This window comes from Mastomys coucha, chromosome X, assembly GCF_008632895.1.
Source record: "Mastomys coucha isolate ucsf_1 chromosome X, UCSF_Mcou_1, whole genome shotgun sequence".
Lineage (NCBI taxonomy): Eukaryota > Metazoa > Chordata > Mammalia > Rodentia > Muridae > Mastomys > Mastomys coucha.
Genome location: NC_045030.1, coordinates 81,292,609 through 81,306,728, shown reverse-complemented (window position 1 = coordinate 81,306,728; position 14,120 = coordinate 81,292,609). Strand labels below are relative to the sequence as shown.

The 14,120-nt window shown below is 32.6% G+C and overlaps 1 protein-coding gene across 1 annotated transcript in view; it reads left to right on the top strand.

Annotated features, from left to right (window-relative positions):
* Cfap47 (cilia and flagella associated protein 47) overlaps positions 1–14,120 on the top strand; it is a 223,010-nt gene that overhangs the window by 157,215 nt on the left and 51,675 nt on the right. Inside the window, exons 52-55 of the mRNA XM_031363967.1 lie at positions 4,619–4,735; positions 6,707–6,804; positions 8,336–8,511; positions 10,037–10,144. Of these exons, the coding sequence (XP_031219827.1) occupies positions 4,619–4,735; positions 6,707–6,804; positions 8,336–8,511; positions 10,037–10,144 (499 nt within the window). The remainder of the gene's footprint in view (positions 1–4,618; positions 4,736–6,706; positions 6,805–8,335; positions 8,512–10,036; positions 10,145–14,120) is intronic.

Below are 14,120 nucleotides of genomic sequence, written 5' to 3'. Positions count from 1 at the left end.
CTCACCCGAGAGACAACAGGGGATCCTGCCCGGGTCTCTGGCTTAATGTGCTCTCTGGAGTTAGGCCCAGAAGTGCACTTTTAAAGAATACTAGTTCACTTCATTCCAGAGCCCATCTACTGCCCATAGCTTATTAGTTATGAATGAGCAGTGCTGAATCTGTGCTAGAATGTTGGCTTGATCTTATGCATGGCTTTGCTAGCAGCCACAGCAGCTTTTAATTCATGAGCTCAGTGGTCTTGTACTGTCACTGCTTTTCTCTAATCCTCCATTACTTCTAGCTTTTTATAGTAGTTCCACCACTCTTTGACAGTGGCCCTGAGCTTTGGAGATAGGTACAGTGGTCCCTGAGCTTTGGAGATAGCTATATTATATACATCTCATTTCTGTCTGAGAACTCTAGTGACTATCTGCATTTTGACCAGTTGTAGATTTTTTAACTAACCGCTGTTTTCTCTACAAATAAATATATTTGGTCATGTCTTAGAATACCACTAATCTATGAGTAGCAAAATACACATTTAGAAGGTAATAGATCCATTTAGCAGAATAAGAGTAGTAGGTTCTACTTGTGATCTCCCCAGCCACAAAGTCTTAACTAGAGTTTGAATGCTAGGCATGTGTTTCCTCTTTTGGAGTGGGACTTAAATCCAATTAGAAAGTAGTTGTTGACCACATAGCTTCAATGACACTATAATACTCATGGGCCAGTAATACCAGTCTTTATGGAAGTCCATAGGACTTACAGCTAGGTAATACTATTATCTTACATCCTGCCACGTCTTCAATAATCCCTTCCAGTATTATGAAAGCTAACCATTAGAGAAGAAACTTCCTAGTCTGTACTGACTTTACTCTTATAGGCCCTGTGACCAATTTGTGTTGTTTCTTCAGCAATAAAGTCTCAACATCATATGCTGGTGAGTAAAAAAAAAAAAATGGTACTAGCCTATGATGTTTAAGGGGGTCTCCAGGACCCAAGCTTTTCTTGAACATGCCAAAATTTGAATGAATATATGTATATATTCATATATACATATCCATATTCATATATACATATATACATATATATTCATCGAAATATATTATATATATTTAACATATATAAATTATAGCAAACAAGAAGTTATAAAACTTGGCAATTTATAAGTAAGCACCTGAGAATGAAGTACTTTATGATGATATCCAAGAAAAGAACTGCAAGCAAGCTTTTAGTCAGCTTTCACAGAGATATGGGTTTTTTTTCAACAAATTTATGCTTAATATCAAAATAAAATATTTATTTGTTGTATTAAGACTATATTTCAACAACATAGGAATAGTTTTTCTAAGTGACTTTCTGATAATCTGTGAAATTATACACTTTCTTGAAATATTTGATTTGCTAACGGACATTTTTAGTGACAAACTTACCAAAAATATTTCTGCCGTTTGATATGATGAGAGGCATTGCTTTTCATATTTTTTAGAATGTAATGCTGAGCAAAAGTAGTGCCTTTTTTGGATATTTTCTTATTTCCATTTCAAATGTTATCCCCTTTCCTGGTTTCCCCTCCAAAAACCCTGTATCCCCTTCTCCTCCCCCTGTTCACTAACCAACCCACTCCCACTTCCCTGTCCTGGAATTCCCCTACAATGGGGCATCCAGCCTTCACATGATCAAGGACCTCTCCTCTCATTGATGTCCCATAAGGCCATCCTCTGCAACACATGTGGCTGGAGCCTTAAATCCCTCCATGTGCACTCTTTGGTTGGCGGTTTAATTCCTGGGTGCTCTGAAGGGTCTGGTTGGTTGATATTATTGTGCTTCCTATGGGATTGCAAACTCATTCAGCTCTTTCAGTCCTTCCCCTAACTCCTTCATTGGGGACCCTGTGTTCAGTCCAATGGTTGGCTGTGAGAATCCACCTCTGTATTTGTCGGGTGCTGGCAGAGCCTCTCAGGAGACAGCTATATCAGGCTCCTTACCATTTAAATTCATAAGTTTCATTTAAATTTTGAGCAGTGGAATAGTACCCACACTTCCATGGTAAAGTTGCACATCTTTTACTTCTTGAATTTTTTTTTTTAACTACAGATGCAATAAAGCTCATTCAGAAATGTATTTAAGAGTAAACATTCCAGGATAGTGTGTGTGTGTGTGTGTGTGTGTGTACTTTTATCTTTTAATCTTAAGATAAGATCACTCCCTACAAAGAATATATTTAGCTTGAGACAGTATTTTTAATTAAATATATCTATAAGAGGCTTATTTAATTTTTATTTTATAAAATAAAGTATTTCTTTGTAAAATATCAAATAATTACCTTAATATTAAAAATTCTTTGAGACTTGTCATTCTTGTAGAATTTAAAGCAAACTACTTCTTAAAAGCCTATTAAGTCACCCTTTAAGTTTTGCCATTTAAATAAAGCTGAACTCTCTTTGTGGTTTTTAAGCAATGCTACCATAGCAGTTGAAGATGATTTCATATAAAATGTAGTTTTACTTTGAAATGTTAACAAATAAATCTTAGAAAAAACCTAATATGTTTTCAAATATAATTTAAAAATTATAGTTTTTATCTGTCTTATCTAGTTTTAAAATGTAAAACAGACTTAGGATCTTTTACCTGCCATTATTTAGTTGCAGGAAGCTGCATATCATACATTCTTCTAGAAATGAATGTGTAATTATGCATAGCCATTAAATAATACACACAAGATCATAAAAGACAAAAAATTGTAAAAGGCTACTTTCACTTGAAAGTATCATGAACATAGTCTCAAAGAAATTCTAATGGATTTTACTGATTTTGACTCAGTGAGAGCATCCAACATTTGCATTCATTTTCATATTTGTCAGTGGCAATAAAAAGAAATCTAGTTCTTTTTCTTTATATCTGTAAAAATATTACAACTGTTTTATAAATCATTGTTTAGCACATTGTGCTCTATTGACTATCGGGTTAATAAATAAGATGGAAACTGTTTACAGAATAACAAATGGAAACAACTTGTGCTGCTACAATATTATACCCCAGAATTGAAGTGGCAAGTTTTACTCTTTGGAATAGTGTATGAGATAAGAGCCCTTACTCAATAGAGTAATGATTCTTAGCAAAGATTATTTTCAAAGGTTGTAAGAATTGCAAGTTTTAAAGTTATTTAAAGTTTTATTTTGTTACAAATTAGATTTTAGATATGTGCTAATTCACATTTAATTTAGATTCTAACCCTGTTTCCTGTCTCTAGGATGTTGTTTAAAAGAATTAAGCATTATAACATTTTTCCATTCTATAGTTTTGCATAGGTCACTGTTGGTAAGCCATAAGTCACTTTTGATACTTTGTACCATGCCTTCTATCTACATTGTAGGACATAGACAAATATGTATAAATGTCCTAGAGTGCATATGTATGAGCATAAAACATATAAATTCACATATATATGTATTATAATAATAGGTTCTGAGTTGTAATGATTATGTGGAGAGTAAAAATATAGATTGATAATTTAAATTACTGTGGAAGAAACAAACTATCTGAGACTATTATTAAATTCAATTAATATGCTGTAGTGATCTCAAGGATTATGGTAGATTGTATAGTCAATTTTTTTTATTTTAAAAACCTGAAATTTTCATGGACATAATAGGAAAACAGTTCTAGATATGCGAGGTTAAATAAGAATATTTCCATGTCTTCTTGATATTATTAGGCATGAAAAGATCATTTAAAAACAAAAATAAATGCAGTAAATTGGTGGCATTTGTTTTAATAATAACACATATATTCATTCAAATAAAGAATGAATTAACAGTGGAAGGGGAGATAGGCTGGTGATTATGAATTTCCCAGTTCTTCCCAAGTCTTGATCTTCTGTCTTTCACAGTGGAAGAAGCAATGAATGTTCTACTGATGATAGTAAAATGTTGCATGTAACAGATACTGAAAACCAACCAAAAGCATAATATCTGCTCAGAGGAATCCATGAACTACTCCTCTGGTTTAATAGTATAGTATCAAGACTAAAAATGGTTGTTCATTTCAAACATTTTGGTGTAAGATTCAGAGTTGAAAAATGAATACCAATTTATCAATTTCATATAGTAAACATATACATGACATATATTTTTAAATATAATTCTGTTATCCCCAGTTTTTAATATTACTACTGATTTTGAATGAGTCTAATTTAATATAACAATTGAAATGGATGTTTTTGACAGTAACAATTTTTATGACAGAGTGTGAAATCTTATATATGTTAAATGTTCACATAAAGATTAATTTGGAATACTATGCTATTTGCAATAAGTAGTAGAAATGTTATGTGTCTGAGGAAGAAAACAGGTAAGCACAATCATCCAGGATCACTAAGTTACTGAAAGCTAATTGCAGGCTGATTATTGGCCAGTTTTTCTTATTACAGGAAATCTTATGAAGAACAAGTGTTAAGAATTTGATACTGTTTCCTATCATTTCCACAAAATTTTTCTATAGCCACATCATCTTTAACTCTAGTACTACCATCTAGAATTTGTTTGATATGTCAGTCATAGTGACTCTGATGATTGAGACTAACCATTCCAGAAACTCCTTACTGGTTAGCTCACATCCTACACCCACATTTTGCAGGTGCAATTACATTTTCCGTTAAGTGCAGAGATGAGGAAAATTCGGATGCAGATGAAGACTCCTCTTCTCAGGAAACACCATCAGATCGATCTACCATTATTTTTGAGGAATACTCAGGTAAACTTATGCTAGTGTATTCAGTTATTTCACTATGGATCATCATTCTGATCATCATTTACCTTTAAATTAAATATGTACTTTAAATGCATAATACCTATCTCAATCTGTGTTGCTTATGCCTGCCAGGATTATTTCAAATTTAATTTTATATAGATTATTTTCTGAATTTCTGCTCCCATAAAATAACAAGATTGTCACATTTCACCATGAAGACTGTCTGTCTTTGTATTAGTTCTAAGCTTTATGATTTTTTGTTATTAAATGAGGAATATATACTATGTTTCTGATAAGGTATCAGTGAATATATTGTCAATATTATATATTTTTCTTATTTAAAATAGGACATGATATCTTTCTCATATAAAACAAAGTTAATTATATTGTATTTTTCCTATAAACCTTAAATATTGTAAAACATATTTTTAGGTATTGTAAAGGAGAAATGTGATAGTAGAGAATTGGAATACTCAGAGTGTGCATCCTGGAAAATGAGTTGTGTGAATATCAGAGTCATAAGAGGGTATTAGAGAGACGAGGATCCTGACTGCATGAAACAAGAGATGTCCTCTTTTATTCTCTGTCTCTCATCTCTCTCCCCATATTCATGCATGTGCACACACCCCCACACACATCACCACTACCACCCCACACACCTACATGTCATTGGTACATTAAACTTTGTTTAAATCAGAGATAAGATACAATTTTGTAGAAAGATAGTTCATTCTCTTCTCTCTTTCTTCTTCTCTGTCTCTCTCTGTCTCGCTTTCAGTGTCACATGAGGTCACACAGTGCTCTTTTATGCATTAGACTGATTATAATTCCATCTAAAATTGCATACACATAGAATAGATTTTCAGAAGAGACAAATGCTGATTATACCTTTATTGTGAACTCCTACTTCACAGATAAGCTGAAGTCAAAGGATGTTCGTAACTTAACCTATGTAATTTAATCTAGAATTATAGTTCTTGAAAACTTTCACACTCAACAATATAATGTGACTGTCTATACAACACACTGACATGAGCAAACTAATTCAACCTGAGGCAACTCAACACTGGAAAACCAAAGAATTCAGAAATGAGAAGCTATACAGGTGAAAACAACTAGACAAAAGAAAATGAATACGATGAAACTGTAGTGCTTCCCTGTGAAGAGACTTTGTGGCTAATCAGGATTTCAGTTTTTGATGCCAGAGTTTGAACATCAACAATAGCAGAGATTTCTGCTGTAAGGAAAACGGGGAATCCTGACCTAAACATCATTTCACTGCTTTGCCTGAACCTCATTTCACTGCTTTGCCTAAACCTCTTTCTAGTTTTCTTGGCGTTAAATTGCTAGAGGTTTTTAAGTACTCCCATGGAGCCTGAGTCTCATACTCTTAACCCTTCCCTTAATCTAATTTCTTATATGACTAGGAATGAACAATTCTTCATTGGAATGCATTATTGAAATATTTCTTTGTAACAATATGGGAATGATTTAGAAGCTATGGTAAAGTACTTTTCCTTCAGAGCATTAATGCTTGACTTAAAATTAAACTGCATCTTATGTTTACTATGCTATGGAAATGAATATATAACTGAAACAGGCATAAAACCAGGAACCTTAAATATTTGCCTCCTTATACAGGATAGGACTTCTCCTACTGCTCACCACTGTAATGAAAGCAGCTCCTGGTGTTCCCAGATTTCCTGGTAAATCCAATAAAAGTGAATTAAATGTCAACCATGATAGTGCGTGACTATAATTCCAGCATTTGATGCTCTAAGGCATAAGAATTATGTGCAGGTCAATGGCAACCTGGGCTACATAATAAGTACAAGGAAAAACAAAGAAAATAGAAAAGAAAAGGAAAGAGAATTTGAAAATATGTTTATGAATATCAAAAATTCTGAGCCACATATTAAGAAGTACGTGTTTGTTGTTGGTTCTTTAGTTTTACTTTGTTTTGTTTTGTTTCAGATGAAAAGGTTAGAACTCTAAAAATCTGGTATCATATTGAAATCCATAGTTCTCCTGGACCTCCTGTAGATATAATTGAACTTCGTTGTATTTCTCTGGTAAGAGTCCAGTAAATGTTCATAAAGTGTCATTTGGCACATATAGCAGTTTTACATTAAGTTTGTATCCTTAAAACACATATTTCAAAGGAATATACTGATATTAGCCTATCAATATTGTCTTTAAATGCTTTGGAGAAATATCTTTCAATTATATTTTAAATTAATTTCAAAAACCATGGCAAGCCAGAGTTTACATATTTAATGTGTAGTTCTTAAAATGTGATGAGGCCAAATACAATATTTTCTTTTAATTTTATTAGAGTTGTGTGTGTCTACTACAGTGTGCATGCTGAATTGAGAAGAGAACTTGTAAAGCATCACTTTTATTATATGGGTCTTGGCAGTTGAGCTCAGGTGTTGTTGGGCTTGGGCATAAGCACTTTGGCTGCCTTGCTGGCCCAGAATTATTCTTAAGAAATAAAATGGAATCAAAGATAATAATAAAATAGTACCAGAAAGCATAAGAGATGGTAAGAGCCTAGTTATTGTTGTTTGGTTTGTTTCTTCTTGATTTACTTAGATTTGTTTTCTTTGTTGTTACTTCTTAGAGACTGTGTATCATGTTCTTAACTAACACTGTGAAACCTGTCTGACTAGTAGATGAGGATAAATGAGCAAGCCCAAGTGCTTTCTTTGTATTTTTTTTTCTCTCCAGCTCTAGGCAGAATTGGTAGGTCACTATGTAGTTTATAATAGTTGACCATATTTGTGTTCTTGATGTACAACTGACCTGTAAATTTTTATTAGATATTTTATTTACATGTAAATTTTTCCTTTCTCTGTTTCCCCTCCAACAAACAAACAAACAAACAAACAAAAACAACAAGAACAAACCCATCTTGCCTCCCCCCTCCCCATGCCTGCCACCCCACCCTCTCCCACTTATTAGCCCTGGCATTCCCCTACACTGGGGCACAGAACTTTCACAGGGCCGAGGTACTCTCGTCCTATTGATGATCAAATTTGCAATCCTCTACTATACACATACTGACAGAACAATCAGACCCACCATGTGCAGTCCTTGGTTGGTGATTGAGACCCTGGGAGCTCTGAGGGTACTAATTAGTTCATATTGTTGTTTAATTTTTTTTTTAATTTGTTTGAGTCCTGGAAACTTCCTTAAATGCTAAGTTTTGTAGTAGTCTTATAAACTGCATTAGATTGCTTAGAGAATCAGTAAATTGTGGCTTCATTCCGTTGCTGAATTATTTCTATAAGAAATAATGGGAAATAGACCTCATGGTAATAATGCTACTGGTAAAAATCATATCATAATTATGTTAGGTCTCCCTATAATGCTTGCCATTATAACTTTTATATCTGCTATTGTTTTCAAGATTAATTGGGGATAACATATATGAGACTAAGATTTAATGAAGATAGATTTAGTATTGTACCTGGAAAGGAAAAAAAATACACAAATGGCCTTAAATAATACTGTATTTTTTTCTGTTTGCTTCCTTAGAGAGATGATTATGTTGACCACAAAATTGATCATATCTCTTTTTTTTTTCTTTAATAATCATAGGAGACAACATGCATTGAAATTCCTATCTCCAATTCAAAAAATAGTCTTGTTTGTTTGGATGTGAAATTAACATCTTCTGCCCTTAGTGGACCAACAGAAATGAAACTGGCTCCATTGGAAAATGTGAACTATATTGTATGGTATTCTCCAGCATCCACAGGCTATAAAGAAGAAAGGTGTGTTTTGGACTTGTATTGTAATTGGTTGTTGAGCCTTTGAAGATAGAGAGTTAAAATTATTGCTTTTACATATCTTGTTACTATTCTCTGATAAGAACTAATTACCAATTATTTTTGTTTGCTTCAAAGTAAAATTACAATTCACTAAAATACCAAATTAAAACATTCCAGCATTTCCTATTTTGCTTTTTACTACTCAAATATTCCTTAGTCCAACAACTGAGCTGAGGATAGTTCAGGAGAAACTAGGGTTTTAACTTTTAATTGTCTTGATAAAAATTCAACTCTTCTTTTGAGTAATTAGCTATAAATCATTTGCTTGAAAGGCATAGACAAAGTTATATTTTAAATATTATATTCTACTGAAAACATACACATGCACACACAAATACACACTTGTAAATATTAGAAGTCTGTTAGTATGTTGTCTCATAGAATGATGACTGGGTATCATTGCTTTTCACAAAAATAACTACTTATAAATCTAATGAAGGGATACTTAAATGATATATATTTTAAATCTTAACAAATAAAATGCATAATATTGTAAATCAGGAAAAGAATAGCTTATTCCACTAACATGGTAGGTTGCATTTGTAATCCTACCACTCATGAGACAGAAGGAACTTTGAGTAAGAGGGAAACACATACTCCATAGTGAGTTCTAGGCCAGCTTGAACTAAAATGAGGCCCTGTCTCAAAGAATATAAAAAGAAGAACCAGAGGAAGAGGAAGAGGGTGTTTAAAACAAGAGGAGGAGGGAAGAATGTTATTTAAAAATCTTGTAATACATTAACATTAGAAATATGGGCTTAATGTGACCCTAGACTTTACAAGTACCAATTGAAACTTCATTTTTCTTATATTAGAAGGCATACTATTGACTTCTTACCATTACTTGCTTACTCTAGTATTAACTTTGTATATATTTTATGTACATAAAATTCATAGAGCAAATGTAAGTCTGATTGACTGATAAATTTTATAAAAAATGAAATTCAAATTCAAAAAGTTAAGTGATTGATCAAAGGTATATAAATATAATACAATAAAGCTGAGATAACAGCCCAGTGATACATTTATAATTTCACAACACCATCTTCTGAGATAGGAGTACATGTTGATTATAAAAGTATTCTTTGAAACCACATATTTATAATGAAGTTCAACAAACTGTATGCACGCATTTAGTTCAACAAAATACATTTGATTTAACTACAACTATAAACAGATTTTTTTAAACACTGACATTTAAAGTACTTCTGTACTCAGTTTTCATTCATTCAATAAATGTTTATTAAATATATATTAATTGCAATATTTCTTTTCATTAACAAAATAATCTTCCTGCCAAAAAATAAAAAATTACAAATACATTCTTGGTAAAACTAGAATATATAATACAGTAGGGATTAAATGCTATATTTGAAATCAGATATTTCTGCCATTTTATATTTTAATTTTCCATATTTATTATACAAACTAAAACAACTAACAAGATTTTCAAAATTCTTTTCAACAGTATTATTTTTCAGCCTGAAATGGGTGAAGAATTCTGGTATTTACTGAAATTAACGACTGGACTTCCAAAACCAAAGAAAATACCAGAAATGCAGTGTGATCTTGGAAAGTAAGTTCTGTTTAGTAATTTTTCTGTACAAAACTAAAAAAAAAAAACAATGTTGTAAAGCATTTAACATTTTAAAATACAAAATGAATACATTTCTAATGTTAAATCTGGTAAAAGACAGATTGGGGTGTGGATAAGAGTTCTCTACAATGTCCTTATCTGGCATCAATGGGAGGGGAGGCCCTTGGTCCTGTGAAAACTTGATGCCCCAGCATAGAGGAATGCCAGGGTGGGGAGGCTGGAGTGGGTGGGTGGGTAGGAGAACATCCTCATAGAAGCAGGGGGAAGGGGATGGCATAGAGGGTTTTTGGATGGGAAACCAGAAAAGGGGATAATATTTGAAATGTAAATAAATAAAATAACCAATAAAAATTTTTAAAACAAAAAGAGTTCCCTTCAAAACATGCTTGCAAATGATGGAAAAGGACTAGAGCTCTGTACAGAGCAAGGTCCCATATTAATATCTACAAAATAAATTGGAAATGGAAGTAAAGTAGAAGAAAGCTGGACAAGAGAAACTATAGTCAGTGGAATCTGACAGGGATTATGTCTGACCATACTTAGCCCATTCCCAGTAGAGACTGGAGGCAGTGGAACATGTTCCTGTGCTCATATGGCTTAAGGTGGGGAGCAAGTTGGGTTCAGGGTAAAAGAGAGGTCTGGTTGAAGTTTTGTTTGCTCAAAGCAGAGGGTATGCCATAAGCAACTGTGAAAATTAGGCCAGTTGGCTAATACTCTGTTCCCTTGAGATACCACATTCACACCCAGCCAAGATCCTATGCTGTATATGACACCACCTTTGTTTCTGGTAAACAAGAATAAACAGCCAATAATTAACTTTAAGAATATAAAAATAAACCTAGAGCTTAATTCTCACAGCCTTCTATGTCTTATAAAGCTAGGGAAGTGAGTTCTTGCTCATTTGCTCATATTTTGGTAGTCTGGTTCTTACCACTATATTTATAATTAAGAAATAACATTTTATAATTAGGGTATATTGTCATATTTTCATAAATTATGACTAATTGTGATAATCATCCTCTGAAATTTATTCTTTCTTTGTGAATGTGTGTATGTATACATTTATATATGTACATATATTTGGTGTATGTATATGTATATATTTATCTGGGTACATATTGTTTGCATGTGGAGACCAGAGCTCAACCTTCAGCATCTTTTTCTGTTATTCTCCACCTTCTGTTTTAAAATAATATCTCTACCTAAACGTGGAACTCCCTGATTCAGCTGGGTTAGCCATCATGTGAGTTTGACGTATCCTCCTGCATCTTCTTGCCGAGGAATGGTATAAAAGAAATGCGACAAAATGCTGTATCAGCTGTTTTAGTTGGTAGTTAAGAACCAAACTCAGGTGTTCATGCTTGTAAGACCAGCACTTTACTGACTGACTCATCTCCTAAAACCCTATTTGTGACCTCTTTATTGTGATAACACTTATAAGCCTTTCTCGTTGATGTTGTGGAATATACAGTGAAGAATTGCTAATCATGCTTGGGCTTTTAAACCATCACTGTAGTCTCTATTAGCATTTTCAGTTCGAGATATAAAATTCCCAGGTCCCTCTACCTTCTGTAGATTTGATGGGGCTGTCAGATCAAAACGTCAAACATCTGAACATCTCCAACAAGGGGTGAATAGCAATCATGAAAAGTGGATATATAAGGTCAGAGAAAAAGATACTTAAAAAAGTTCTTTTAGGAATGACTTGCTAACACTTTCTACTTCAACATATTATTTATAAACTCATTTTCAACTTCTAAGCATATCTCCTATTTTAAAATGTTACTGTATATGGGCTAGAAAAATGGCTCAGGGTATAAAGGCTCTCACTGTAAAGACTGATAGTCTTATTTTATTCCCTAAGACACACATGATGGTAAAGCGCACTAATTCATGATAGTTGTCCCTGAACCTCAACATACATGCTGTATACATACATGTAAATAAAAAGTTTAATGTAATAAAAGTATAAATGTTAATATATGAAAATTATGTATAACAGTCATTATAAATATGATTTATATGAAATATTTTGCCTCTGCATTACAACCATTGTTTTTTACACTGTACTAGACATTTTTCCTTTTACAACTTTCTTATTGTATGAGCATGTGGATGTATAACTTTTATGTGTGAAAGCATAGAATTCATTCTATGATTCATGAATGAAGATCAGAAGACAACTTTGGACATTTGATTCTTTATATCTACCTTAGTGGGGAGTGTATATGTGTACCCATATGCACAAGCACACACATACACACACATATATACACACAAATGCACGTACACACACACACATAAACACTTGAAGAAAGAGAATCATGAACATACCTACTCATGCTGTGTGCAATAATATATCTTATTTCCTACTCATTTCTCTATCCTAACCTTTCACCTTTCATTTTCATTTCCTATTTCAGTTTTCTGATTGTTTTGATTTTTTTGAAGAAAAAGTCCACATAACATAACTTTAACCATTTTAAAGTATACAGAACACTATCATTTCATAATGCTGTGCAACTACAGACCCACTACCTTCCACAGCACATTTGCTAACCTAAAGGAAGCAATTTCATTAACCCGTCACTGTAATTTGATCTCTCCCCTTTGACTTGACAAACACAAGTTTAATATTTTTCTCTATTTTAGATACTACATAAAGTGAAATTATACAGATTTTTAGCTGCTTTCATGTCTGACTTCCATGTACAAATATAATATTAACTGCTAATTTCTACATCAATCAGACAATTCTCTAAGGAACCGTCCACATAGGCAATAGGTACATAAATAGACTTTCTCCTTATTCCTTTCCCTGCCAAACAAAAGGTTACAGTAATTTGCATTTCTTCTCCCTATTATTACTCATGCAAACACTTCATTTTACCCTATTGCTACTACTTGAGCCTTCCTTGTTTTGCAGCTGGGTTATAACAACATAATAATCACAAGTAATTACTGTGCTTCCTTTCCTTTATCACTGCACATTAGTTTCCACCCAGTTTCCATGAAGAAGACATCATACTTTCTTAAACACAAGCAGACACTCAAAGCTCCTTGATTCTTAGTATGATATGAGAGGCCATTTCCATTCAGTCTTCTGACCTCTTGTGGTGTGAATAGTCTTTTTATACAATGAGCTTCTGTTAGTACTGATTTGAAACCATAGGTTTCTTCACATGTTATTTACTAAGACTGATGAATACAGACCTTAGATTTTATTTCTATTTCAAAAACTATAATTATTTCATTATAAATATATATAAATCTACTTTGTAAAAATAGTAATTTTCTGTAATTATGTTTGAAAATAAGCATATACATATTGTTTCTTCTAGTTGCTATATATGCATATATATGTTCAGTTATATATATATAATGTATATATGTCATATATACATATATGGCATATATGTGTGTGTGTATAAGTATATACTCATACATATATATTCAGTTTCTTTGAAGATAGTGTGACAAGAAATTCTATAAGAGATACAAATCTAAATAGCAAGAGTATTTTTAAAATACATATTAATCAGAATAAAGTTACATTGAAAACCCTGATTCTAATTCCTTAAAATCTGAATATCCAAATGTTCATCAAACATTAACTTTTAAATACATACAGAAATGTTATAATTTGCTATCAAAGTAAATTGCTTCTGGCAGTGGACTTTTGTGGCTTAATCATCATAGAAAATATGGCAAAGACACACAATCATTAAAAACCAATGTGGAAATCAGAAACATCTGAAAAGTTTTCTTTCTATACTCAAACCTAGTTAGAGTTGGTGCCACACCATATGAACTAAATAGCCTGATGCAGCCTAAGCTATAAAGGCTGATCATATTTGAAGTAAATATTATAGGACAAAAGTCATATTGGATTAAAGGACCACATTTAACTGACTTCAGTTTATCAAAGCTACATATTTTCCAAATTACATTTAAT